Source organism: Crocodylus siamensis, chromosome 10 (assembly GCF_052110815.1).
Source record: "Crocodylus siamensis isolate JL-2025a chromosome 10, ASM5211081v1, whole genome shotgun sequence".
Taxonomy (NCBI): domain Eukaryota; kingdom Metazoa; phylum Chordata; order Crocodylia; family Crocodylidae; genus Crocodylus; species Crocodylus siamensis.
Genome location: NC_143404.1, coordinates 72,086,953 through 72,114,515, shown reverse-complemented (window position 1 = coordinate 72,114,515; position 27,563 = coordinate 72,086,953). Strand labels below are relative to the sequence as shown.

The following is a 27,563-nucleotide window of genomic DNA, read 5'->3' as shown; positions in this document are numbered from 1 at the left end:
CCCGGCAGAGCCCGGTGCAGAGCAGGTCGCTCCCTCCGCCAGCTCCAGCCTGCAGAGACAACATCCCTGATCCCACAAAGGAGACACTCCCCCTCGGCCCCCTCTCACCTCCCTGGCTGGCCTGCGTAGCACTCTGCACCCGCCTGCCAGCCCCGGACTTTAATTGCATGCAGCATCAATGATCACACATGTCAGTGCCACCCCAGGGGCTCCGGGCTCCCCTCAAGGGGGGGTGTGAGGGAATCCAATTAGCGCTAACAAGAGCCGCCTGCCTGCACAGAGCAGCTGCCCCCTCCCGCAGCTTCCCCCCACAGCCCCTGGAACAAGAGCAGCAGCTCCAGCCGGCCCCTTCCTCCCTCCCAACCTGGAGCGTGCAGAGATCCTCACGGGCTCCTGCCACATCAGGAAAGGGCTACGGCTCCCTGTCCTTGTCCTTGATGGCAGACCGTGCAAGGGAGAGCAGGCAGCATCGCAGGAGCTGCAAGGTTAAAGGCCTGGGCAGCCTCAGGCGGAAGGGGAGCGCAGGCCGGTGCCACCTGGGATGCCCGGGGGTTCAGCCTCCCATAAGCAGGCAGGGGCAGGGTCCCCCCTCAAAGGTAGTTGTCCTCCTCATCCTCATCCTCATCCCCATCCTCATCCTCGCCATCGCCCTGGTCGCGTGCCAGGGCCTCGATGTCGTGCGTGATGTCCGTGATGCGGCGGTGGAAGGACTCGGCCTCGGAGCGCAGGGACCAGCTGTCGTAGCTGCGCACGGCCGAGGCCGACGTGTTGCTCATGCTGCGCTTGATGCGCCCGAAGCTGTCGGTCAGGATGCCCCCGTCCCGGATGCCGATGCTCTCCAGGAAGCCCTCGAAGTAGCCGATGTCCTGGTCGGGGATGAAGGGCCGCATGCCTGGGCACGCGGGCAGCCGTCAGGCATGGGCGCAGGAAGCCCGGTCCGGCCGGGGGAAGGGCACAGACCCAGCTCCATCCGAGAGCCCCCGAGGGTGCCTGGACACTCACCCAGGAGCAGGAACTTGCGCTTGTCCCCGTAGAGCCGCAGGAGGTCGGCGCAGTACTCCTGCACGGCCATGCCCAGGCGATACTCCCGCAGCAGCAGCGCGAACTGCTGGATCTCCGGGGGCGACAGCTTGTTGCGCAGCTGCGGGGCAGAGATGCCGGCAGGGTTGGAGGCATCCCCGGAGAGGGGCCCTGGCCTGCCCGGGCTCCGGGGCGGTCGGGGAGCGCCGTGATCCCTACCGTGATCATGTAGTCCTGCAGCTGCTCCAGCCCCACGCTGCTCTGGTCGCTCCCGCTGCAAGCCGTGGCCAGGCTGTGATGCGACTGCCGGAAGGAGGGCGAGGACGTCCCGCTGTAGTAGGCTTCAAAGGTCTCGTGGGAGCCATTGCTGGAGGCCGAAGGGATGGAGATCAGCCGGGGGCCCACCACACTGCCTGCCGAGCTTGCTTTGAAGGCTAAATGTGCCCCAGCCCACGCCAGCCATGCAAGAAGCCCCTGCCAGCTGGGCACTGTGGCACCCGGGCTCGCCCCTTTGCAAGTAAGCCAGTAAATGAACGTGTGGCCATGCCTGGCTTTGGCCACGAGGGAGGGTTTACTGGCCTGCTGCTTACTGACCTGTCTGTCGGTGGGGAGAAGGGGACAGTTTAAGTCCCTCTTCTGACCTAAGGGCAAGGGCAGCCCCCGGAGGGAGCACCCAGCAATGCATGCTGGGACTGAGGAGGAACTCCTCCAGCTGCCAGCAGTAGGAGGCTATTATTCTCTAGCAGACCAGCCTGCAGCCGGGGCTGGGAAGCAGGCTGTTCCCAGCAGCCGGGTGCGGAGCACTTCCATGAGTTTATGCCTGCGTGTGGGGCAGCGGGGGCTGCAGCCAGAGGTTGGGGAGGGGGATTTGGACGCGAGAGAACAGAACGTACAAGGAGCTGCAGCAGCTGAAGTCTGCATCGTAGCCGTACGTCCCGTCGGTGCGGCAGCTCTCGCCTGCGGAGGAAGCCTGAGGGTGAGGGGAGGCGCCAGCCCCACATCTGGCCCCGCTCTCCAGCCATCGCTGCCTCCACCCGGTTAGGCGAGAACAAACCAGACCATTGCCTGGGGTCCAAATACCGGCCCACCGCACCTCCCGGGTCACCCTCCCGGACCCCCGCCCTGCGCGGGCCCCTGCTTACGTACTGCGGCTGTAGAACCAGGGGCGCTCGGGCGTGGAGGTGTAGTGGTAGCCGGCCCGGTCCACGCACTCGATGCTGTGGTCCCCGTAGATGATCTGGAAGACCTGGCAGATGAGCGCGCAGGACTCCTCCGCTGCGTCCTGCGCCGGGAGAGAGCGCGGGGTCGGCAAGCCGGCGGTGGGGGCTGCCCAGCCAGGGGGCCGCGTCCACGGCCACTTACCCGGTTGGCCACGGCCAGGATGACCAGGTTGCAGTAGGCCTCGGGGCTGGTCTCCTGGGGCTCCAGGGGGTTGGCCCCGGCGTGCCGGCGCTCCCAGCTGCCCCCCGCCTTGCCCCGCTCCCAGCTCCCGCCGTAGGTCTGCCGGCGCTCCCAGCTCCCGCCGTGGGTCTGCCGGCGCTCCCAGCTCCCGAAGGGCCGGGCGCCACACTGCTTGTCCCAGCTGCCGCCGGCCGGCTTGCGCTCCAGGCTGCCCCCCCCGCCCGGCTTGCCCTCCTGCCCACCCCGGGCCATCTTCCAGTCCAGGCTGCAGATGGTGTGCCGGCGCTCCATGGTGCCGCCCCCCGGCCGCTTCTCTGCTGCCCCTCCCGGGAACTTCTTCTCCAGGATGCCCCCCGGGTACACGTCCAGGCTGCCCCCGGCCGGCACCGGGTCCACGCCCAGACCTACAAGAGATGAGAGGAAAGACCCGGGCTTAGCAGCCTCCACGCCAGGAGCAGGAACCTCGTGTGCTGAAACTGGGGACTGGGTCCCAGTCCTGGCACTGCATCCTGCTCCCAACTCACTCCGACCCCGACCTTGGGGAGATGGGCTCCTCTTGCCTCCCAGCTCTGGCCGGGCACTTCAGTCGGTGTGGGTGCCAAAACTGCCCGCTCCAACAGGTCCCGGGACCCTAGGCTCAGTGGCTCTTGGGCACAGACTGCTGCAAGGCCCCTGTCCCAGGTCTGTCCCAGCCTGGGACGGAGCCGCGGGGGAAGGAACCATCCTCCCAGGGCCACACAGAGGGGCCGGGGGTGGTGGGAGAGGGGCCCGTGCACCTGTTTTCAGCACAAGGAGGTGCAAGGCATCATCCCGCAGGTAAGAAGCGGCAGCGATCTCGTGGGTGGGGATGCGGAGGATGAGCTCCTCGTTGTCTCTCCAGGTGAGCAGCAGGCAGCGGGCGGACAGGCTCAGGATGCTGTCCTGCTCCGGCATGGTCTTCAGCGGCAGCTCCTTCAGCTGCTGCAAGGGGCACGGCAGGTTTGGGGGTGGTGGGTGGGCTGGGACCCGGCTGGCCAGGATGGAGCCAGTGACCTGGGGCATGGTGGGGGAAGCTCATGCTGGTAGACGGCTGCCCTTCTCGCCTCTGCAAGCTACAGGGCCTATGCCTGGGCCCTTTGTGCCCACAGCAGCCTGGGCACCTCACCTCCCGACCCACCAAGGGGCACGGGCCCCCGCGTCTTCTGCCGACACCCACTTACCCTGGCTGTGTCCAGCAGCTGCAGCAGCTCATCCCGGCTGGAGGGGTTCAGGGAGGAAGTCACCCACGTCAGGTGGCCTAGAAACTGAAGTGAGACTGCTGCAGGGGGTGGCTCCAGGTCCTGCCGCTTCTGGGCCTGAAGCAGACAAGCCCTGGGCCCAGGGGAGCCGGGGCTCCCAGGTCACTGGGAAGTGGCTTTGGGATGCAGGGTCCAATGGTTAGAGCACTGCCCGGGGGCGGGAAGCTCCAGTCGGTGCTCCACCACAGCCTCCTTTGTGACCCTAGCCCCATCGCTTTGCCCCGCAGAGCCCCGCGGGCCACAGCCGGGGCTCACAGCCTGGGGGGCTGCAGCCGGACGTGCCCCGTCTCTGGGGCCAGGCCGGAGGGAGACAGTTCCCCAAGGCCCCGGCACCGCCTGCACCCGGCCCCCCAGCCCGCTCACCTTTGCTTCCTTCTCCACGTAGTCGTGCAGGAGGATTTGGGGGTCGATGAGGTAATCCGGGGGGTAGAGAGGGACCGAGTGCAGCGGGCGGCGGTAGAAGCTGCTCCGGAGCGCCTGGCGGCGAGCGGCTTTGGGGAAAACCAGTCGCTTGATGGGCGACACGAACCCCTGCAGGGAAAGGGGGGCTGAGGAGCAGAGCGGGGCTGGGGGCACGTGCAGCCTGCCAAGCGCTGCAATGCAAATGGCCCGCTGTCTCGTGAGAGCGGAGCTCCCCGCAGGCCGCGGGCTGGGTACCAGGGAGCGCTGCCATCAGGACCTTTGCTCTCATCCTGCTTGGGCAGGAGGGCACGCAGCAGGCTCAGTGGAGAGGTGCTGAGCCCCGAGCGCACCCCAGCTGCCGGTGGGTGACAAGTGCCCGAGCGGGGGGAAACCGGCGCGAGCTGGACATCGCAGAGGTGCCGAGAGCCCCGGGGGCCAGCACAGGCCAAGGCGATGTCTCGGCGGACACGGGGCACCGGCCTCTGAGCTACCGGCCGGCCAGTCCCTGCCGCCCGGCTCAGCGTCAGCCCTGCCTCCCAGTGCTCCCAGCCCTCGGCCTCCACAGTGCTCTGGGGTAAGGGGGGTGGGGTGGCCCTAATGCCCCCCCCAGGGCCTGGACTCCCTGCCGAGATGGGCCCAGACTTGTGGGGGGGCTGGAGCCTGCCCCTGAGCTCTGTGGCTGCACTGAGTGGCCGGTCGACCCCTGGGGAAGGTGCGGGGGGGAGGCACTGACCAGCTGCCCCCTCCCTGCGCCCTCTTGGTGTCCACCCGCCTGCTCCTCTCCGTGCACGTGCATGACCTCTGTCTCGGGTCCAGGCGGGCAGCGCCGCTGTGCCCCATGCAATGCCCTTCGCCAGGGGCCCGGCTGCCCCTTCTCCCTTGCGCTCACCCCGTCCCCCCGATGCGGTGGGAGCGCGCTGGCCTGGCGTCTACGTACCCTCTTCCCCTTCTTGGCCTCTGCGTACTCCATGTCCTGATCCTGCGCCACTCCCGTCCCAGCACAGGCGGTGTTTCCCTCTGCCTTCAGCTCCTTTGTTATTTTCCTGTGTCGGAAACTCCACCGGCCCCCGCCCTGGTGCGAGTTCCTGCCCCTCCTGGGAGCGCCGAGTGCCTGGGCTGGGGCTGCCCCCTCCAGCCTCTGCCCAGCTCCGGGCCCTGTTCTGTCCCCGCGCCGTGGCTGCCAGCTTGGTGCCCCCCTCCAACCTGCGTGCGTGTCTATCTCATGCACGCGCCTCTTAGGCACCGGGCAGGGCTTTGCTTGCCCTGTCGAACCATCGCACCTCAGGACTCACGGCCCAAGAGGATGCTCCCATGCAGCGGCTCTGGCAGGGCCGCCTTGAAAGGCAAGGCCTCCCGACCCCCATCCCACCACCCCCTCGTCTGCAGCCCCTCGTGGTGCTCGCCGGTCCCCCGTGCGCTCGCGTGCTGGAGCAAAGGCCTGGCACGGCGGCTACGCCAGAGCTCGCGCGAACGCTGGGAGCCGCGGGTCCGAGCAGCGCGGAGCTGGGGCACAGGGCTGCAGCTGCCTGGAGACGTCCTCTTCCCCCTGGCTCCCAGCACGGCCGCTTCCCCCTCCAGCCTTGGGGGTGAGTGATGGGCAGGAAGGGACACGCTCAGGGGAGCTTATTAATCCTGGGAGCCAGGAGCCTCCAGGGGCTGCCGAACACCATCCTTTTCTCCGAGACGAGACGGGTGTGAAGGTCACTCGGCACCAGCTGTCGAAGATCCGTCCCCTCTCAGCAGATCCAGTGTCATGCCTGGTGCCCAACGCACGAAAGCAGACCCAACGCACCCTCTCCTCCTGGGCTCCCCCGGTGCCACCCCCGACACGTCCGTCAGGCAGGGGTGGGGCAGTTGTGGGGGGCAGCAAGGACGAGGCCTGCCGCGGGGTTTATTGAAATGACTTTAATATCTCATGTTGCAGCAAAATTAAAAATATACAAAAAGTTTGTGGTATACAAAAAAGTCTCAGTACAGAACCACGGGCTCCTCCCGCCCGGCCCGGCCCATCCTGCCGCGCCGGCTGGAAGGAGGAAGAAGGTGGCACACACAGTATTTACAGTCCGTGACCGCGACCGCAGGGTGTCCAGATCCTGGCGGGAGGGTGCGGGGAGGAGACGTCTCCCAGAGACTGGCCCAAGGCAAGCGGAAGTGGCCCGTGGGGCCGCACGGCATGCGGCTCGAACCCCGGGAGTCAGCAGCCAGCCGCCCCCATGAAGCTCCCCGCCGCCAGCGCTTTCGAGACAGAGAGAGCCGCCCAGCCCCTGGCCCAGCTCCCCGAGCGCTGGGGGCAGCATGGCCTCACCCCCGCAGCACCGTCAGACCCCGGAGCTTGGATTGGACCCGAGCGGCCTGACCCCACTGAGCCACGGGCCGAACTTGAGCCTGAGCTGGGGCCTGGATTTGGCTGGGGCCCCTTCATCCAGGCTCTGGATACTCCCCTTCCCCCTCAGGGTCCCACTCTCCTCCCTGCCTCTCCTTGCCCCTGGGGGCAACGCGGTGGCACGGATGAGGATCCCCATGACTGCCTTTTCGCCCTGCGGGTGGTCTGCAGCCCTCTCGAGAGTTCAGCGACAGCCACAGAGGATGCACGTGTCCCATCCCGGCGGGGCTCGGATCCACGGAGACCCGCCTGGCTCCCCTGGACCCCGTCTCCCCTGCCCTGGTGCCTTGAGAGGCAGACGGACGTGAGCGGGGGAGGGACTCACCTGCCAGGGAAGGGGAGAAGAGCTGGGGCAGCTCAGCTTGTCTGCCCCCACCTGGGTCTGCCCCCCCCGCCATCCAGCCGCTGACTAGCTTTAAGATTATTGCAGGTGCGATGAGGTTCCCCTCTCCCAGAGCGGCCGGGAGGCTGAGAATACCGTGGCTAGAGTGCATAGAAGATTGGCCCTTGGGTCGGCGGGTGCCCGTGCCCACTCTTCCCCGAGAAGACTCGTCTGTGGCATCACGTGCCCGTGGCTCAGGATGCAGACAGACCTGCCCATCCCTCCCCTCAAGGTCATGGCTGAGCCCGGGCGGGATCCCCCCCGGCCGTGCCTCAGCCTGCCTGAGACCACTGTGCCCTCTACAACAGCCATACACCAGCTCTGTTCAGGGGGGTCCTAGTTCCTGGCAAACCGAGGGGTATCGCTGGGAAGCTGCAACCCACCCTCTGCCCCCCGTGCCAGCTGGAAGCCGGGAAGGCCGGAGAGCTCAGGCCACCTGCACCGGACCGGGTCGCATCACAGAGCGCCACTGAACACCTGCACCTGCACACACGTGCACGCACGCATGCACATGCATGCTCCAGCACAGAGCAGAACGCCCTGCACTTGTCCACACGCACCCAGCACAAGCCCAGGGCAGCCCTGGGCCCCATCCGCAGCGACACTGCTGTCCCACCGGTGCAGTAACGCCGCCCTGACAGGCCTCCGGGACACCCCCTCCATCTCAGCGAGGGACCACAGCCCCCGCCGGCCTCGTGACGTAGCACCTGGAGGCTCCGGGTCGCTGGCTGCTGCCCCCGTCCACCACCCGCACGGCCCCGCGTGTCCTGGGACCTGCCCCATCCATGCTCCAGCTGGCACGGAGCTTTTGGCACTGCAATTCCCTCCCGCCTGGCTCTGAATTTGCTCCAGGGCCTGCTGCCTGAGCCCAGGGGAAGAGAGAGAGGAGGCGTGTTGGGGGGAAATCACTGGGGCAATGTGCAGCTTGCTCAGCCCCTTCTTTTCTCCGAAGCCCGGGAACCCAGGGCAGGGCAGGGCGTGCCGGGAGCCCGCATCTGCGACACGCCAACAGCACGAAGCCGAGGCGTGAAATGAGAACACGGCTCAGTCCTTGGCCGAGCACCGAGCCCTGCAGATGGGAAAAGCAGGACTTTGCAACTGAGAGCCATTTACGGGGCTAGAAAACCAACGTGACCTTCTCAGTGCTGCTCCTGGGGGCAGGTCGAAGGCAGGGCAGGGGGCACCCGGGGGGGACAGCATCTCATTAGCACCTTTTGGGAATTGCCAAGCCCTTTACCCCTGTTAAATCAGCCCTCGCACCCTTGCCAGGCAGAGACAGCCCCGTGCCCAAAGGCCCAGTGACTCGATGCAAGGATTGAGAAGCCCAGCCACAAAAAGGACCCGACCTCCCATCTCCCAGGCCTAGACCCCAGGCTCCAGACACGGCTCCTTCCCCAGCAGCTCACCGGATGCCAGCTGCCACTTTAGTCCAGAGCTAAACATGCTTCCCCAAGGCAAGAAAGCCACCGAAGGACAAACACAACTTGCACCCTGCAGAGATCCTCCAGCACAGCGAATTACTAGAGCTGGGGACTCCAGAGCCACCAGCTCCCACCAGGCAGGCTCCTGGGCTGCCAGTACAGAGCCCCCAACTTGTCTGTGACGAGGACCCACGCACAGGGCACTTGGCCACATGTCCCACCTGGATTGGAGGGATTTCCCAGGCTGCAGGTCACTAGAGCTGGGAGCAAACCCATCCCTGTGAAGGCTCAATGCTTTTTGGCAACAGGGGCTTGCAAAACAGCCACCCAAACGAGAGGTTAAAGCCTGGGTGGTGCAGGCTGTCAGCAGTGGGGACACACTGTCCGGCATGCCCTCACTGTCTGACCCCGACCCTGCTGGTCCCTGGTGCTAGGAGTCGGTGACAGAAAAGCCTCCTCCCCCCGCCAGCTCCTGGCCTGTCATCCATCGCTTCCCGAGCTTCCCAGCCACAGTGGGCCACCAGCTGCACGCTGCCTGCCATCAGGTAGGCCTCAGATGGCATCAGTGACAATCTGCCAGAGAAAATGCAAACATTCTGCTAATTGCTGTAACGATGCAGGCTGCAGCCGGCGCAGGGGGCCAGCACACAGCCTGCGCGTGGGGCGACGTGGAAGGCGTGCGGGGTAACGGGGCCGGCTGGGCGTGGGGGGAGCAGTGCAGGCGCGACGCTGGCGGGGCTGATTCTGCTCTCGTTTCTACTCCAGTAAATGCAGGGCCGGTGAGTGCGGATTTGCACTGCTGAGACGAGATCCCGGCCTGGGCTGGTCTCCAGGAGCCTTGGCACAGTGAGAGCAGCCGGCATCGGGCAGAGCCTGGATCCCCGCAGACAGGCTGCAAGGTCCCGCCAGGGCATGGGGATGCAGATGCAGGATGTGAACACACTGCAGAGATGTGACACGCTCGCGGTGGGAGCACGGACCAGGCTACGGGGCAGCACCGGGTGACCGCACCACTCAGCGACTGCAGGCACCAGCCCACCCAGCACACGCTACCCTGGCTGTGCAGTGCCAGGGGCCAAGCCCGGCCTGATTTACACCCCACGGGATACTGCTCTCTGCAGTGAGCTGGCAGCACCGGAGAAGGGCACGTGTGCAAGGGAAATGCATAGGTGTGTGGGGAGCGCGCTAGCCCCTGTCCAGCTGCCAAGCAGTGACCCTGTGGGCAGCTCCACACAGCAGGGGCTCAAGCAGACGAGGGTCTCGCTGCACCAGGCCGGGGAGGGGAAGACGGGGGCGCTTACCCAGCCAAAGAGGGGAGGGGAGGGAGCCATCCTGCCCAACCTGCTCCACCCTTCCTGTGACCCCTGCCAGACAAACCCTGCTCCAAGGAGAGCATCCTGGGATGGTGCCCGTGGTCCCTGAGGGGCCCGTGTCCTTCCAGCACTGCAGCGTGCGGGCAGGCAGGTGCACTCAGCGCCCGGTCCGCCACGTGCCCAGCGCCTAGGGAAGCTCCAGTGCAGGGGTGGGGTGGACAGCCTGAAGCCAGACCCCATGAACGGTGCAGACAGGGACCCTGGTGACAGGGGCCAGCTGGCAGCAAAGCCAGCGAGCGTGCCTGCAGGAGTCTCCCCGGGCAGGGCCTGAGCGCGGGTCGGCGAGGACCCTGGCCACATACAACCAAGGGCCCAACCCTGCTCTCAGCGTGGAGGGGGTCTCCTTGCCACGAGGGAAGTGGCCACCCCCCAACACCGAGCTGGGAGCCTGCCCCGAGCTGCTGATCTCGCTCGCCTGGCACAGCGGGCTCCAGTCTTTCCAATCGAGCCGTGCCCCCTCCGCCCAGCGGCCGCAGCTGAGGTAGATCGTTTCACATCACACACACGCACACCGCTCACGCCAAGCAGATGCTGCACCACAGCCGGGCAGGCACGCCGGGCACCGGGACAGGCCGTGGCACAACACAGCCTGGGGACCCAGCATCTCCCGCACGGCTCCTTCCTCTCCATGCCCCGCAGGACGGGGGGAAGGACGGGGAAAGCCAGGCTAGGCCTGGCCCTGCTGGGCTCGGGCGGTGGGGGGACACAGCTGGCGTGCGCCCTCCCTGCCCAGCCCCTTTCTGGGTGGCCCTGTCTGGGGACAGGAGACGCACCCTGCTCTCACGCGTGCCCCTCACCTTCCAGCGGGTTAAACCCCTAAGGGCAGCACACACCTGGGCGCTCCAGTCCTCCCCTGTCCCCACTCAGGACCCTGGCAGCCGGGGCCTCGGCAGGGGCCGTGCCCAGCCTGCAACACGGAGGTGCGGGGCACCAGGGAAGAGCTGCGTGGGTGCAAGGCGGGGCAGGCAGACACACCGCCCTCAGCTGGTCTCTCCCCAGCCTCCCCCTTTTACCCCCCACCTTGCACCCGGGCCTGGCCCTGGATCCTAATACTCCTTGGGTTCCCCTCTACCCTCTCCATGGCTGCGACCCTGTCGCGGGTGCCACGGGGGACTCTGACCCGTGTTGCTCGTGCCTGCCCATGGGAATGGCGCACCCAGCCCCTGTGCCGCCCAGGCTGGCCCTTGCTGATCAACAAGGGCCCGTGTGCCCATGCCGTCAGCGGATCACCTGGGCATGGGCAGCAGGGTCGGAGCCCGTCACTGGAGGTGCGGCTGTGCCAGCCCAGACCCCACACTATGTGTGTGCCCACGCGCTCCTGCTAACCAGGAGGGCTGGCCCTCCATGCTCACACCCACGTGGGCACCCACTCCCTCCCCAGCCAGCTGGTGAGCGAAGGCGAAGACCTCCCTCTCCCCCCACGACTAGCAAAATGGCAGATTTTCTAGAGGCAGAAAACTGCAAGCAGGGGATGGCAGGCAGGAGCTGCCGGGTGCCCTGGGCAGAGGCCTGGCGTGGCTCTGTCCTGAGCAGCGGGGCTGGGAAAGGCGGCGCTTGGCTCTCTTCTCCAGGGCAGCAAAGGGGCCGGTGTTTCCTGCCTGCTGGCCTTCCCCTGGGCAGGAGCTATTGTGTTGGCAGGAGCTCCCTTCCTCTGGGCAGTGGGTCAGGCGCACAGCTGAGGCAGCCCCGCCCCGTGTGAGATCCCTGCCGTGGGGAGGCTCCAGCTCAGCTCTCCGCGCCCCTCCGTCCTGGCCCACCAGGCCCCCCGACCCTGAGCTGAGACAGCCCCCTGCACCCCAGCACACGAGATGCCTGGCCCTTTGTGGGGCAGGGCCCTGGGCACACCGCCTGTAATCCCTGGCGCCCGGAGACCCAGCCCAGCCTGGCGCTGGCACAGGAGCAGGGACCCGGTGCCCCCAGCTTCCCCCACCTGCCTGGCTCTGCAGACCTGCCTCCTTGGCTGCCACTGATCTTGTCCCCACCATGTCCTGGAGGAGCCCAGAGCTGGGAAATGTTGGAGTAATACCCACCCATGACCCCACTGCAGTGTGCCCACATGCCACAGCACCCCGGCCCTAGGGCATGCCAGCACCAGCACCCGTGGGCACCTCTCACCCACCCCAAAGCTGCCCACGGCACCATGCACCCAGTTAACATCGGCGCACCCACTGCTCCTGCCCTCAGCTCTAGCCAAGCCTCATCCTGAGGCTGGTTGCTGACGCTGGGGCCTGGGCATTTCCCTCCTGGGCTGCCAGCTCCCTGTCCTAACCCCTCGCCAGGAGCTCAGGCAGGCGCTCCGAAGACTGTGGCTATTTGGGCTCAGGTGCAGGTGAGGTATTTCAGCAGTGACGACCCCTCCCCACCCAGGGTGGACGTAGCCCGATGGCAGGGAACGGGGTATCTGGCGAGGCTGTCAGGGGTGGAAAACGTGGCCGTGGCACCGCGGGGGAGGGGAGCGCATTGAGGCGGGTGGGGGAATAGCACCAGGTGCCCTCGCTCCCCCCAGCAGGGGTGCAGAGCAGGAGGCGAATGGGGCTGTCAGTGCTAATGAACAAAAAAGGCAAAATGCTGAGAAGAAATGGGACTGGCCTGCTCCAGGGCACCAACGCTTCCCCCTGTACCGTGCCGTGCCGTGCCGTGCCGTGCCGTGCCGTGCTGCGGGGGCTGGGCACAGCCTGGCTGCCTCTGGCTCTGTGCCCCAAGGCCTCCGCAAATGCACCGTGGGCTCAGCCCCCTCGGGGGGGCAGGTGTCCTCCGGCCCTACACTGTGGTCTCGTACTCCAACAGCTCCTGGGAGGTGCCCATGGTGCGGTACTGCAGGCGCGGCGTGGCCGGGGACGAGTACTCCAGCGCCAGGATGGTCTTCCGGAGCCGCCGGTCAATGAAATGAGCGTCCCAGGCCGGGTACTTCTTGCGGGGCAGGTCTATGCGGATGACGGGCCCTTCTGTCCGCGGGGTGCGGGCCACGGGCGTCGGGGCCACGCTGGGCCGGACCTGAAACACAGGCACGCAGCTGTCTCTGTCCCCCGGCACCCCCTCCCGCTCCCCCCCTGTAGTCCGCGGCAGGGAGCGCGGGGGGCTGGTGACCACGTCCGCGGGCGGCCCCACGCAGGTGGCGGACGCCTCGCGGAAGATGCAACCCGTGGCCTGGGGGCCGAAGACAGGGCCGTTGGGGTGCAAGAGGCAGTAGTAGATGAACATGAAGAAGATGCCAAGGGCGAAGCTGGCCACCACGACGCAGACGATCAGCAAGGCGTTGAAGTCCGAGGTGGCCTCGCGGTTGTAGTAGAGGAACCAGAGGGTGGTGAGGGCTGCGTTCTCGGCCAGCGTGATGACGTAGTAGATGGCCATGCGGTACCGGCTCCGGCCCTCCTTGACGTTGAACCAGCAGAAGATGTAGATGATGCCGACCACCATGTTGTAGATGATCTCCTCCCACTTGGACATGCAGAAGTCGGTCTCACCCTGGATAATCCAGAAGGTCATGATGCACCAGTGGGTGACGATGAAGATGCCGAAGTAGAGCTGGAACACGGAGGCGAAGAGCGCGAAGGCGATGGCGCGGGCGGCGATGGTGAACAGGTGCCACAAGATCTGCACCACCGCCCCCTTGTAGGACATGGGCCGCTTGTCCTCCCGCGAGTCCCGCAGCACCTTCTGGTACGAGGCGATCATCCAGGCCAGCGACACTAGTGAGGCCGAGGCTGAGAGACCTGCCGGGCACAGAGCGAGACACAGGGAAGTCAGGGGGCCAGAGCGAGAGGGGCTGAGGGGTGGGAGAGAGAGGGGCAGCAGGGAGGGGAGACAGGAGAGAGGAGTTACCAGGCTGTGCCAGTGCCCCCAGCTCCGGACAGCACTGCTGGCACGGCCCGCTGCTCCTGCAGGGTTGAGAAGCTGCCCCAAGGGTGAGGCTCGGTCTGCGCAGCTGGACCCCACAGCTGGTAGCAGGGCTCCCCCCGGCCCGCCCTACCCCCCTGTCCTGCAGGGGCTTGGCCCGCAATGGGAAGCATCCCCTGTCCCCAGGCTGCCTTCACCCTGTTTCTGCTTCATGGGACCTCAGGAAAAGAGGGAGAGGGCTGGGGAAGGGGGAAGGGGGCGCTTACCCTGGAGGGGCTCGATGCTGTTCTGCTGCACCATGATGCTGAGCTGCAGCACGAGCTGGGGCGCGCTCTTCAGGAAGGTCTCCAGCAGCCGCAGCATGTTGATGTCTGCGCTCTCGAACATCATGCGCCAGTAAAAGTGGCGCTGCCGGTGCTCGGCCTGCCAGCGGCTCTGCAGCCCCAGGTACAGGGTGCGCAGGTACCTGCAGGCAAGGGAGGCAACAGCGCAGATCAGGGGCCAGCAATGGGGAGCCTGAGAGCCCATGCTGGGATTTGCTGGGCAGTCTGGTCCCCGCTGCAGCCTGGGTGCATGAAGCTGGAAGCCAGCACGGAGGGGAGCTGGGCCAGGCCTGTGGCTGTGGGGGTGGCACAACTCTCCCCCCTGACCCTGCAGGGGAGCAGAGGATAGGGGCCCGGTGCAGTGAGACATCTGCACAGTGCAGCGCCGAGCTGTGTGGACCCCCGAGTGCTTGCGCCAGGCTCTTCCCGTCGGAGCACAGACCCGCTAGCTGGTGGGCAGGGCTGTGCTAGTCTGTGCTGTGCCCTGAAGGATGCTGGGGCAGGGGCAAGAGGGGCCACCATGCCCTCTCACCCTGGGCAGTGGGCTGGCTGTGTCCTTGCTGCTCCTGGCTCCCCCCACATGAAGGAAGCTGGCCGGGAGCCCGGCAGGCCCCAGAGAGGGCAAGAGACTCTGCACAGCCCAGTGCTGGATCCCCTGCCCTGCCCGCTGCCAGGGATGGCTTTGGGGCACGGGTGGGCCAGGATTAGTTGGCTTGGCTGCCAGGCAGCAAGTGGCAAACCTGCCGCCCAGGGGAGCAAGCAGGGGAAGGACAGAGGCGGGGGGGGCACATGAGTCACAGCATCTGCAGCTCCCCATCCATGCCCTGCAGCACTCCCAGGGTGCCTGGCACACAGACGGGACCCCTTCCCAGCAGTGCCATGGGGGCATCATGCACCTCCCTCCCTGTCTCATCCCATCCCACCGGCCTCCCTCCCCTCCGGCCAGAGATCCCCGGCCGCCTCGCCCACGTCATTGCTCTTGGCCCAGCTGGAGCAGAGCCCACCCCTCCTGCCCCCCTCTCGCCACGCTGATCAGGCAGGAAGAGGGGAGCAGCTGGTCATACTGGGACCGGGGGAGGCGGCGGCAGGGCTCTGATGGTGGAGCCAGGCTTTGGCCCTTGGCGCGGCTGGGGGCACCATCACGTGGCTCGGGCCTGCCATCTGCTCGCCAGGCTGGGGTCAGCACGCTGGCCCAGGCTTTGCAAGCCTGGCTCACTGCAAGCAGGGCCTCCCTTCCCTTCCCTTCCCTTCCCTCCCCGGGGCCACCCAGCAGTGCTGGGCCTGGGCTAGGCCTTCAGCAGCAGCCCAGGAAGGGGTGTGCATGTCAACTTGCTGCAAATGCGAGCAGCCAAGGCTCGTGCTGCAAGCCCCTGGAGCAGGAAAGCATCAGCCTGCATGGCCCCTTTCTTCCCGTCTACCCCGGGCCTCGCTGACCAGGCCCCCCTTCAGCAGAGCCCTGCCCGACGGCTTCCCCACCACCGTGCCCTGATGTGGCATCCCTGCCTGGCGCATGGGTGAACCTGTAACCCTCTGCACCCACAAGCAGGGCCAGCCCGCTGCTAGGATCTTCCCACTCCCCCCCAGGTACTAGATGCCTGCAAGGCCACAGATGACCATCTCCCCTGGATGATATACTCTGTGCCCCTGCTTCTGTGGGGAGCTGCATGGAAGGGGGAGGTCATCGCTCTGCTCCTACGCCGGGACACGGCACCCTGGAGCCCCCAGCAAGGAGCAGCGGTGATGCCCCCTCAGTGGAGGCCTGGGCGTGGGGCAGGGTGATGCTGTGCACGGCCCAGGGGAGCGCAGCTCTGCTCCCGAACCCGCCTCACGTCACGGGGAGACAAATGACGGGGAAAACAGAAAGATGAAGCGAAAGGACACCAGCCTGTAAAGCTCTCTCCCAGCCCAGTAAAGCTGTCATGCAAACGGATGGCCTTTATATCAGAGCCGTAAAATGCTGTCACTCCACTCCATTAGCTGGCCGGGAGGAAGCCTTAGCCCAGCATTTCCAGCCCCCCCGTCAGCTCTGGGGGGTGGGGGTCAGCTCACTCCCACCGTGGAGGTGACCCCCTCCCCTGTGCCTGGGCCGGAGGTGACAATCGGGTCTCAATGTCACAAAGCCCCCAATTCCCACCGCAGCCTCCTGCCCCAGCCCCATCCACTGCTCCCCATGTTGCCTCCTCGTTGCCCTCCCAGCCAGATGCCTCTCTGGGGCCTGACTTCCTGCATGGTGTAGCTTGGGTTGTCCAGGGCTGGCTCCCCCCGCCACCATCCACGTCTGCCAGACACCCCAGATGAAGGACACGGGGTGTCCAGGGCAGGCTGCGAGGCTGGCCCTGAGCCCTCAGCCCAGCCAGCCCCAAGGTCAGGCCAGAGGGCATCAGGGCTGGCCTTGGAGGGGCTCCCCCGCCAGCGGAGAGGGCTGCAGCTCTGGCCACAGGGGAGCCCAGGGGAGAAGGGCCCAGCTCTGGAATAGCAGGTAGAGACCTTTTTTTGCAGGGCGGGTATTCTGGGGCCACAGAGGGACCTTGGGCCAGTGGGACGAGGGGGAAGCCCCACGGGCCGATCGGGGATGTGCCCGGGCCCTTGAGGAGGCAGAGGCCCCGCTGAGACAGAGCAGGAAGGGGGGACGCCTGGACCGGGGAGAAGAGACGGGCAGAGCCGCCGGCACCCGGGGCAGGCGGGAGAGCAGGGAGCGGAGGAGAAAGGGGAGCAGAGGGGAAGCAAGGAGACACCGATGGCCACGGGCACGGAGGGGCCGCGGGGCAGACAGAGCTACGGAGCCGGCGGCCGTGGCGGAGCTGCCAGCCCTGGCTGCGGCGTTGCCAAGGACACTGACATGTGACAGGTATTGTTCATCCGGCACTTGCACAAGGCGGGGGGTGGGGGGGGGGGGGCAACGGACAGGTGTGCGCGGGAACGGCCCGTTCCGTCCCCCCGGGAAGGGGCGGTGTGAGCCGGGAGCCAGGCCCCACCAGCACCCGGCCCCCGGCGCCTGCTCGGGGACCTGGGAGGCAGGGGAGCATGAACCTGCGAGCAGCGGGGGTAGGGGACCGGAGACCACCGCGTGCAGAGTGCAGAGGGGGTGAGCCCGCCCCACTGCTGCACCCCTGCCCCGGTCTGACCCAGCACCGCCCCCGGGGAGCGCAGCGGGAGCCCCAGCCTGACCCGACCGTCAGGATTCAGCCTGCCCAGGGGGCTCAGAGCCCTTGGCAAGCACTAGCTCAGCTCAGCATCCTCAGTGGCAGAGCAGGAAAAAGGCCAGTGGAGCCTGACCACCCCCAAGGCAAGCCTCTGCAGCCCCCGGCATGCACCAAAGCCACAGGGCCTGGAGGTCAGCAGGGTGCTCAGCTTCAAGGCATGACCCTGGCCCTGGAAGTCACAAGGATGTGGGGATACTCAGGCCCTGGCAGGATTCAGCCCTGGGGGAGGCACAGGGGAGCTGGAGACGACAGGTGCCTGGTCTTTACCAGCGCTGGGATCTCCTGGGCAAGCCTGGAGTCACAAAAGGGCCTTCCAGGCCCCAGCACCGAGCAAGGCACTAGCGTCTGCATACAATGTCACTGTAATAATCCTGCTTCCAGGTGGCGAGGTGCTGATTACAGCCCGGGCCAGGACCCAGCAGCCAGGGTCACGGCCTGGCCCCACTTTGCTGCTTCACATCAGGCCCGGTGCAGGTCCCAGAAGGAGCGGTTCCCGCCGGCACTCCTGGCAGCTCGTACCCACCACCCCAGCCAAAAGGGACACCCAGCCAGGCCGAACCACTGGCCACTGGCCTCTAGCACGCTCCACCCTGGGAGGGAAGGTCAGCACAGGGGGGAACCGAGGCTGGAGGGAGAGAGGGTCAGGTGCTGCTGCTGCCAGCCCGGGACTTGGCCCTCACCCCTCCCTCTCAGTGCTGACTTGCTGCGAGATAGCAAGGGGAGACCCTCCCCTTCCCAACTGCCTCCCACCCGAAAACCCCAGCCCCTGGCATGTGTGGCTGGATGGGAGCTCTGCCCAGGGTGCCAGGCCCTGGCAAGGGCAGGGAGATGATGCCATCTGCTCCAGCCCAGCTCCTCCCGTTGCCATACAAAGGACGTGGGTAGCACGCTCTGCCTCCAGCGCCCTGTGCCAAGCTCTCCCTCCCCAGAGCCTCCGAGCAGCCCCTGCTCTCCCAGCTGAAGGGGTGCGGGCCAGACTCTCCCCTCCCCGGCTGGACCTCCAGGAAGGATCCTGGGGAAAAGCTGACCAAGGTGGTGCCTCCGCTGTGCTACTCTCGCTCCGAGCCCCGGTGCTGCCCTGGGCAGACAGACAGAGACGAGCCAGGCAGGGCCGGGCTTGGCAGCCCAAGGGCTCCTCACGCAGCCCCTACCCTGAGGGGAGCCCAGGAAGGCAGTGAGGAGCAGGGCGCGGGGGGAGGCCCGATGCCCGAGAGCCAACAGCAAAGCTCCCGTCTATGGAGACGAGAGACCCAGGAGCCCCCAGCCTGCCCCAGACAGACCCCATCTCCCTGCCTCGTCTGCGCTGAGCCACCGACGGGGACCTCATGCGAGGGAAGAGGGCTGATGGACAGATCCACGGACACGAGCAGCCTCCACGTCCTCTGGGCCTGGCTCTGCTCAAGCCGTAGGGATTTCCACCCCCCTCCAAGCCCGTGCAGGCGAGGGAGGCCCAGCCACCAGTGACCTCAGCCTCCCGCTGGAATCACGCCCGCTAATTGGGCTTGTCATTGCAATGATCCCGCTGCCTGCAGCACAGAACGGCCCCACGCGCACACGGCTCCCGGCCCTCCCCTCGTGCAGCCCGCAGCTGCCGGGCACAGCTCATTACGGCAACAAAGGGGAAGGGGAGAGAGGGGAGGGGAGGCGCACATCTGCTCCACGCGCCCCCCCACCCCGGCTCTCAGGCGCTCAACAAGTGACTGCCTCCCCGACCCCGGCCTCCGCTCCCATCCTCCCAGATCTCATTAGAAGGAGATTTCGGCTCCCGTCAGCTTGGGCAAATGAGACGCTGGTTCCGATTTGTTCTGCGTCTGATCAGAGAGTTTGTGTTTCAACCCCAAGAAACATCCGCACTCGCGCTGACAGGCCGTGGCGAGGTTTTCATGAACCGAACACGGCGGCAGCTGCAGGAGGCACAAGGAATCAATTACTTAAAAAAAAAAAAAAATCATTTAATTTTCCAAAACTGATGATCAAGCAGAAATCTGCAGAGGATGCTCTTAGGGCTAATTACTACCTCCTTCATATGAAAGAAGTCCAATGAAAGCCACTGCAAAAAATGAATCTGAAGGGCTTGGACCATCGTGCTTCTCCTGGAGAGTCTGCTGAAAGGCTCGGTTTGTTGTCAAAAGCACAGCCCGCCCTTCGGTGGCCGGCGTGTCACGTTAGACCGCGCACCTCCGCTACGGACCTGTTGAAACGCGCAGTCTCATTTGCGAGGATCACCCACCGACAAGCCACACAGCAAGTGACCAGCTAAAGACCCTCATTATTAGCCTGGTTCAGAGCAATATAAATAATCCACAACAGCACCAGCAGCTCATCCGCTCCTTCATCCGCCAGATCCGTCCTTAAGTTGTTCCAATTACTGACTCCAATTTTTGAGTGGTGGAACAAAACAGAGCACAACAAAAAAAGCCCAGCCCCGGCTGCAACTAAATTCATTAAATTCATCATCCCAAGATGAAAAAGCCGGAGAGACCCGCTGATCTCCCCATAATTGATACAGAGTACAATTTTCCTAAAAGGTAATTTGGGATATTATTCCGTAATCCTTTATTTAAACAAGGAGATAATTGCTTTTCAGTTGCAGCCATTTTAATCCATTATACATCTTGCAAAGTCAAATAATTACAGGGAGCTCCGTGCGGCCCAGCCGGAATGATGTCATATCACCATGCTGATGAAAGGCTTCAGCCCCCACCCCCTTCCCCGCACCCCCTCCGTGCTCACCCCGATCCCGAGGGTAACCAGGTGCAGCCCGAGTTTCAAGTTCACGCTCTGCAGAGCCCTGGGCCAGCCCCTAAGAAGCCCAGTGCGCTGGGAGAGGGACCGAATTCACAGCCAGGAGAAGGGAGTGATTAGGGGATTAAAGGAATCTCTGCTTGTCTGAGCAGCTGGAACAGGTCTGCCTGGGCTGGAGGGCCTGACCGAGCAGGGGCAGAAGGCGGTAGATCTGTATCCTGTCCCCAGCCACACAAAGGAGCTCTGCCTAGGGACAAGGGACATGGCTCCAGTGTCAGGAGCAGGGATGAGTCTTTATCCTTTTGGGGAAGCTGCTGCCCCTTGCTTTTTCAGCGAGGGAAGTTGAGGTTGGATATTAGGGAAAACTATCTCACCAGGAGGGTGGTGAAGCACTGGAGCGGGTTACCCAGCGAGGTGGTGGCATCTCCATCCTTGGAGGTGTTTAAGACCCGGATAGAAAAAGCCTTGACTGGGATGATGGAGTTGGGGCTGGCCATGCTTTGGACTAGATGTGACCTCCTGAGGCTCCTTCCAACTTGACTTTTCTATCATTATATGTTTCTTTCCCAGTTTAAACTGGGCCTTTATGGTATCAGCCTGCTGAGGGGGCCTGAGGAACATCCCTGGGATGCTTGGAGATCAAAGGAAGAGGGAAGGCCCCAGAGACACACCAAGCTTCTCTCGCATCAGTCATTCAGGCCTCACTGGGGAGCTGCCTCCGAGCTGCCATGTGGGGGCCCAGCACAATTACATGAAGCAGAACCAAGGGGGGAACCCCGGCTGCCTCGGAGCTGCAGTCCTGAGCCAGGGCACAACAAGGCGGCTGCAGGCAGTCGGGATGACACGCACAGGGCCACGTTAATGGGACACAGATGAGCAAGCTGAGGGGAGCAGAGACCCCAGGGACCCGCTCTCCACCTGACGTGGAGGGAAGATGGGATGGGGATCTCTGAGCAGGGGACTCTCTTCAGCATGAGACACAGGGCCTGTCCTGACTGCTAACAGCATGCCAACTGCACGCATGCAGCCAGCCCCAATGCAAGCAGGGTGAGCAATGGGAGGTCAGAGGAGGCCAAGAAGCTGCCCACTGGGAAACCTCCCTCTTCTCCCCAGCCAGCATCACGGAGGTGCAGAACCAGACCTGCTCTGAACTAATCAGGCTGGCACCGCACACGTGTCTCTGGGCAGCCTGTATTGATTACATTCACACACACCCAAGCAACTGACTCCATTCACTGCAGGATGCCCACAACAATGAATTGGCAGGTCTGTTGTGAATGGGTGGATGACAGTGAACCTCCATGGCTTGCTACAGAGCTGAAACACTTTGCAAGAAAAGCCATGGTGCCTACACCTTTCAATACCTGACTGCACCCTCCAGTTGCTGCTGCAACAGATTTTGCAGGTGCAAAAAAAAAAAAAAAAAAAAAATGCAGAGCCCAATTCCACAGGTGCAAACCGTGCCCATAGAAGAGAAGCCGGACCTCAGCATCACACACACAGTGATTAACCGGAGCCACAGACCCAAGTCCGTGCTAACAAAGGGCCTAGGAAAATCCAGCATAAGTCTCCCCTCTGCACGCACCATTTATTCAACTCTAATTCAACCCATCCTGGAAACTGCCACTGCCACCTGCAGCAAAGCCAGCTGCATAATGGGCTTAGCAACCCGCTTTTAACTGGTCACCAGAGCAAGCACCAAAGCTCAGGATTAGATGAAACCGATCCGCAGCCAGAATCTGGCACGTCCAAGAAGTCGGTTCTGAGAGCTCCTGACGGAACTGGCGTGAGCTCAGCCCAGGCAGGGACACGGCAGGAGCAGGAGCACGCAGCTCTGATGCCGGTGCCATCCTGGCTCAGCCGCTCCGAAGCGCGGGCCCAGGGACCACTCGCCGGCAGTCTGCAGAGAGCCAGCTGGCCCCACGGCACTGGGCTGCCTCCTTTCCACCTCCCACACCACATTAAAGACAGGTTTACACGTGACATATTTCCCTAATGTCACTTTTCTGTGTAAGCAGTGGCTGCTGCTGTCACAGGGACGCTAGAGAACGGGGAGGGGAGCAGTCTCTGCTGGTGAGAGTTCAAGGGGGCAGACGGTCTCTCTGGTATGCTGGGCTCTACACTGTGAAAAAGAGATCCCCCCTGCCATCCCCCTCTTGCGATCTGACCAAAAGACGAGTAACAGGCAAATGCATCCAGCCAGGAAAGCTGAGACCAGGCCCTGGGCTGCAGAAGGAGCAGGGGGAACAGCACCAAAACATGGTCTAAAAGCATCGATTGCTAAGCACGTTGTGTCAGGAATGTGCCATTGTCTCCTCTTTCATTCCCAGCATTAATATCACTAGAAATAAGATCCATTACAGAGCTCCGCTCCTTCACGCCGGGCTGCGTGCAGCCCAGGGAGGCAGAGTTGCAGGCTGTCTGAGCTGGAGAGAGGAAAGGGCAGCTCAATAGTCTGGCCCTAGTGCCAGGAAACCATCAGCTCAGAGTCCTGGAGAGCCCAGGGAGACGCCGGCAGCGGGGCTGAGCTCTGCTCCAAGCCCATCTGCTCTCTGATTGCTTGGTGCCTGCTCCTTTGGTAGGGAACAGACCCGTGACAAAAGGGAAGGATGGCTTTGAACCGAGGAGAGCAGCACCTCAAATCCGACTCTCCACCGACCCCCGCACGTCCTGCGGTCTCCCTGGCTTCCCCGGGGTCTCAGCACAGAATAGGGCCCTCAGAGCCCATTCAGTGGCCTGCAGGATGCTCTGAGCACCTCACAGGATCAGGCCTACCAGGAAGCCATGGCCAAGCCATGCATTTGCTATCTGAAGGCAAGAGCGGAGCAGGATGCTGCAGCAAAGGTCCAGCCCTGGCCTGCTCTGCTCACTGCCCTGCCCGCGGACCGGGGCACCGCAGGCACGCTGGGGAGCAACTTGGCGGGGCTCCACATGCACTCTGCCGCTGATGGAAGCAGGCAGCAGCGGCATGCTGGGGGTGGGGGGAGTAATCCTCTCCTCCCCCGGCGCCTGGGATCTGCTTCCTGTTCCCTCTTGCCACGAAAGTGCTCAATGAACCGAGTATGTCGAAGCCAGCCCAGCCCGGGCGCGGGCTCCATCACCACGTTAGCCAGCGATGCGGGGTTCAGTCCGGGGGTGCCCCCGCTCCCTCGCGCACAGCTGGGAGTCCGGACCCCCCGGATCTCCTTATTCAGAGCGCAGAGCCAGGCCCTCGGGAAGCAGCCCCCGTCCCCGCCGCCCGGGTGCTGGAGGGGCGGCTCCAGCCTCGGCGCAGCCCGCTGCTCCCGAGCTGCTGGGGCCGGGGATCTGGCGGGGGGGGGGGCGGCCCCTCCCGCCCAGCTCCCGCTCCCGCCCAGCGCCGCCGCCCGGCCCGCCGCTCCTACCTCCAGACCTGCCCCAGCTGCAGGAGGTGGATGAGCGACTGGAGGAGCCAGACGCAGAGGCGGCAGCAGCCGCGGGCCCCGGCGGCGCGGGGGGCGGCGGGGGGCGGCCGCGCGCTGTCCTTGGTGCCGCCGCTGTCCTTGGTGCCGGCGGCGGCGGCGGCGGCGGCGGGCGGCGGGGCCGCGGCGCGGGGCTCGCGGTAGTCGTACACGAACCACCGGAAGCTGAGCAGCTGCACGACGAGCGAGGGCAGCAGCACGAAGAGCAGCGTGAGCCCGAACCACCAGTACTGGCGCCGCAGGTAGTAGTCGGCCGCCAGCCACAGGTCGCTCGCCCCGTCCGAGAAGAAGACGAGCAGGGCGCACAGCACCCAGCAGCAGTCCAGCAGGCTGTACTGGCGGCCCGGCCCCGGCCCCGGCCCCGGGCTGCCCGGCCCCGGCCCCGGCCCCGGCCCCGCCGCGCCGCCGCCCCGCGCCCCGCCGGAGCTCTCCATGCGCCCGGCCGAGGCGGCTCCGTCAGACTTCGCGGCCATGTTGCAGAGGAGGAGGGGGAGGGGGAGGGGGCGGGAGGAGGCGGCGGCCGAGACTTCCGGAGGGGCGGGCTCCGCCGCCTGCCCCCCCCCGCCGGGCCGGCCGAGGCGCCTGCCGCGCTCCGGGGACACCGGCCCGCGGCCCGGGCCCCGCCTGCGCCAGAGCGCACGCGCGGAGCGGGCCCCGGGGCTCGCGGCCGCCCCCGCCACGCGTGACCGGAGCCTGCGAGAGAGCGGGCGGCCGCTGGTGCCCCGGCGGAGGAAGGCTGCTGGGCTCGGGTCCTTCGCGACGCGCCTGGCTGGGCCTGGCGGCCAGAGCTACGCCGCTGCCGCAGGGAGCGGGGGGCTGGCGGGGCAGCCGTGCCAAGCCCCGGACTACACGTGGAGCTGGGAGGGCGGAGGGTGCCTGGCTGGACGCTCGCACCTGTCGGTGCCACCTAGCACGGAGGTCACACGTGGGTGTGCAAAGCGAGCCACCGCTGTGAGCCCGGGGCAGATGACGCTCTCCAGTCCCCTGCACAGGGGCTGCTATGCAGAGCACTGCCTGCTCGCCTGCACCCCAGAAGAGGCCGCGTCTGAGTGGCAAGAGAGTTGGCGGGGGGCTTGGGTCCCAGCCCTGCACACCACAGGCTGGTACTACCAGATGAATGGGAAAGACATGGAGCAGCTTGCAGGCCCTGCTATGAAGAGCGCATGGACTTGCAGGCCACGTGCGAGGCCCCTGCGTGCAGCCGCGCACGTAAGAGAGGACGCTGACCTGGGGCGCGAATAAACCCAGCACCCACATGAGGGCACAGCCACAGCGAGGGCACAGCCAGAGGGCCGTGCCCCCTCGAGGTGCCGCACCTTGCATCTCCAGGGGACAGGCAGCGCCCTCGGCCTCCTCCCAGGGCGCAGAACAGGCTGCGTCACCCGCTCAGCCAGCGCTGCTGCCCGTGCTGGAAGCCGCTAACACGTGCCGCCCGCTGCGGCCTCTTGGCACGGGCCTGGTGCCAGCCTGAGCCTCGCCATGCAGAGGGGCTGGCTGCAACCCAGCTGTGAGCAACATCGCACCCCAGCACAAGCAGCTCACGCAGGCGTCTCCCTCGGTTTGAAACAGCCAAGGCCAGATCTTCCTCCCTGAAATCAGTGCCCCACTAGTCATGGAGCCAGTTGCTTCTCGGCAGCAGAATCAGGCCCTTTGTGTGGCTTTCTGAGTGCTGCATATATTAGCATGGGTAATGGCACTTAAAAACCTAACGGTGAGAGGCTCCTGACAGATCCTGCTGACAGACGTCTGCCGGGGGGGAGGGGCCTCTCTTCTCTGCCTGGCAATCATTCCCGAGCCAAAAGAAAGGCGCCTTTTCACCAGCTGGTCCTTTCAAGAGCGCTGGCTCCTTCAGAGGAAGGGCTCCACTTGCACTGAATCTCCTTGAGAACCTCATTGATATGCGGAGAGAAGCGCTCGCTGATGCAGTCAGTCAGAGACACTCAGAAGTGCACCTGTGCAATTTGGGCTCCCAGCCCTACCAGCCTCATCAGTGCCGCCGAGGAGAGGCAGAGGCAGAGATCTGCACCTTGTTCTCCAATTGTTTCCTAAAATCCCAGGAAATGATGGCTCCATTTAGGCATTTCTAAAGCTGCTGACAGGCCAGTGCTTGAACTCATGCTGCCTGCTCAGACCATGCTGAGAAATGGTACAAACCCCCTGTGAACCTTTCATGGCAGATACAGCTGAGCTTGATGCTCATTAGGATTTAAGCAGATGCCCCGATACTTCCTACTCTTTCTCCTGCAAAGCTGCTGCAATGTGGCTCTCGACTTGAAACCCCTCAAAACCATACGAACTCTTGCTGACATCAGTCTCACCTGGCTTGCAGTGATGGGGCTGGGAAACTGGTGACACGCATTTGTTCCCCTCAGAGAAGACAAAGCTCATTACTGCTATCACTATGTCCAGGAAAACCTGTTACTGTTTAGCTTCTATTTAAAACCGGATGCCAACTCCAGTCAGGCTGAGAGGGTGAAGGGACTGAATATACACAGCCTGGGGAAGAGGAGGACAGACAAAGGGAGGATATTAAGTGTCTGCAAGCACTTGTGGGGTAATACCACAAAAGAGGAAGGAGTTCATAGACATTAGGGTCAGAAGGGACCTCAGCAGATCATCGAGTCCAGCCCCCTGCCCCTGACAGGAAAGAGCGCCGGGGTCAGACGACCCCAGTCAGGGGCTTGTCCAGTCTCCTCTTAAAGGCCCCAAAGCAGGGGAGAGCACCACCCACCTCCCTTGGAGCCCGTTCCAGAGTCTGGCAACCCTTCCCGTGAAGAAGTTCTTCCTGATGCCTAACCTGAATCTGCTCTCTGTCAGTTTGCGGCTGTTACTTCTTGTGAAATATGAGCAGACAACATATATAACGGGGAAATAATGGCTCATCGCTGGGAGGGTGGTCTGCACTGCAGTGTAGTCTGCACTGCAAAGTTTTACAAGCAAAATTAATCAGGGGAAACGTGGGTTGGAGATGAGGAACTTTCTGACTCCAAGGGTGGTCAGGTATTGGAACAGGAGCCTAGAGAAGTTGTGGACTCTCCACCCCGGATGTTTGCAAGAGCAGGTTAGACAGACCCTTGGCTGGGCTGGGCTGGTTTAGTCGGGCATGATCCTGCATGGAGCAGGGAGTGGGATTAGATGACTGTATGAGGCCCCTTCCTGCCCGACTTTCCAATACCCCTAAAAGTAAGCATGCCCTTGCTTCCACCCGCACATAGTTTGAAGCCTGTTAAAACCACAAGTTTACACTGGTCAAGTCAAATGACTCCCGCAAAGAGCCCAAGCTGTGGGACACTAATATGCCTATGTGGAGATTGTGTGACCAGTAGTAGTATAAAAAGCCTCCTAGCAACACTCTTCACAAAAGCCCTCTCTCTCAAACAAACTGCTCTGGCCAAAATCAGGGATCATCGAAACCAAGCCATGCTTTAAAATCCTGAGTGTTGTGGAAATGCCTCCTTCCCTCCAGCGCCCCTCTGCCAGCACGCCCGTGTAGCTGTGTGCAGGTATGGCACCAGGTAATGCTGCAGCTAGTGTTTAGGTCCATCTCAGGGTGTACCCTGGTCTAGGAAGCAAGGCCTGGGCCTCATCAGGGCTTGAATGGAAGGGGCACCACCAGCTCAGCATTGGAACTGCTACCGGCATAAAGGGATTTCTTCATACACTGTAGAGGACACACAGAAGCTACCCACTGACCCGAGGATCAGACTCCCATTCACAGGGTCTTTCCTCTGTTCCCTGACAAGAGTATCTTCTGCAAGGCGAGGCTATCAGCTTTATCCTAACCCCCAAACCTGGAGGGCTGGGACATCACCTTTACCCTTTGACCTGTCCAGCATGGATGGCTTTGTCAGGAATAAAACTCCCACCACCACAGCTCATTGGGTCATAGAGGCTGGCAAGCAGCCCTGTCTTGGCATGGTACCAGTCTTAGCAGAGGCTGTCAAAAAAAGGGCACAGTGACAATGAATTAATGGAGAAGGGGGGCACTGCAGAGCTGGGAGGTTTGGGGACCTGGCAGCACCTGTCACAGATGGGCCCAGCAGCACAGCCGAGCGAAGAAGGGGAGTGGAGCTCACAGAGGTGCATGACGGCAGGCTTCTTTCTTCCCGGGCCCCAGATCCCCCCTACCCCCTTCCTCTCAAGGTACCCGTGGAACGTGCGTGGGCATGGAACAAAGGTGCTGCCTTTGGAAAGAGCTGATTTATTTTAACAACATGCGCTGGCAGCCATAGGCAAAAAAAAGCCTGCTATAAACAACTCCCAAACGTTCCCGAATAAAGGCTGCTGGCAGGGCAGGTAGAATGTTTAGCAGCATAAATAAATGCATTGCAAAGAGAAATACTTGGATACCCAAAC

General features: G+C 64.0%; 2 protein-coding genes across 2 annotated transcripts; both read right to left on the bottom strand.

The window, feature by feature from the left end:
- Nucleotides 1-158: 158 nt before the first annotated feature.
- On the bottom strand, nt 159-5,122 carry CCM2L (CCM2 like scaffold protein). Its single transcript, XM_090064758.1, has 10 exons — nt 5,038-5,122; nt 4,062-4,229; nt 3,621-3,704; nt 3,198-3,381; nt 2,383-2,825; nt 2,167-2,302; nt 1,914-1,977; nt 1,240-1,387; nt 1,003-1,141; nt 159-892 (listed from the first exon to the last, which is right to left on the bottom strand). Exons 1-10 carry the CDS (start codon nt 5,068-5,070, stop codon nt 591-593), a joined length of 1,701 nt encoding a protein of 566 aa, XP_089920884.1. The 5' UTR covers nt 5,071-5,122; the 3' UTR covers nt 159-590.
- A 558-nt stretch (nt 5,123-5,680) lies between these two features.
- Nucleotides 5,681-23,680, bottom strand: XKR7 (XK related 7). Its single transcript, XM_090065287.1, has 3 exons — nt 23,151-23,680; nt 13,763-13,962; nt 5,681-13,372 (listed from the first exon to the last, which is right to left on the bottom strand). Exons 1-3 carry the CDS (start codon nt 23,678-23,680, stop codon nt 12,420-12,422), a joined length of 1,683 nt encoding a protein of 560 aa, XP_089921413.1. The 3' UTR covers nt 5,681-12,419.
- Nucleotides 23,681-27,563: the final 3,883 nt, after the last annotated feature.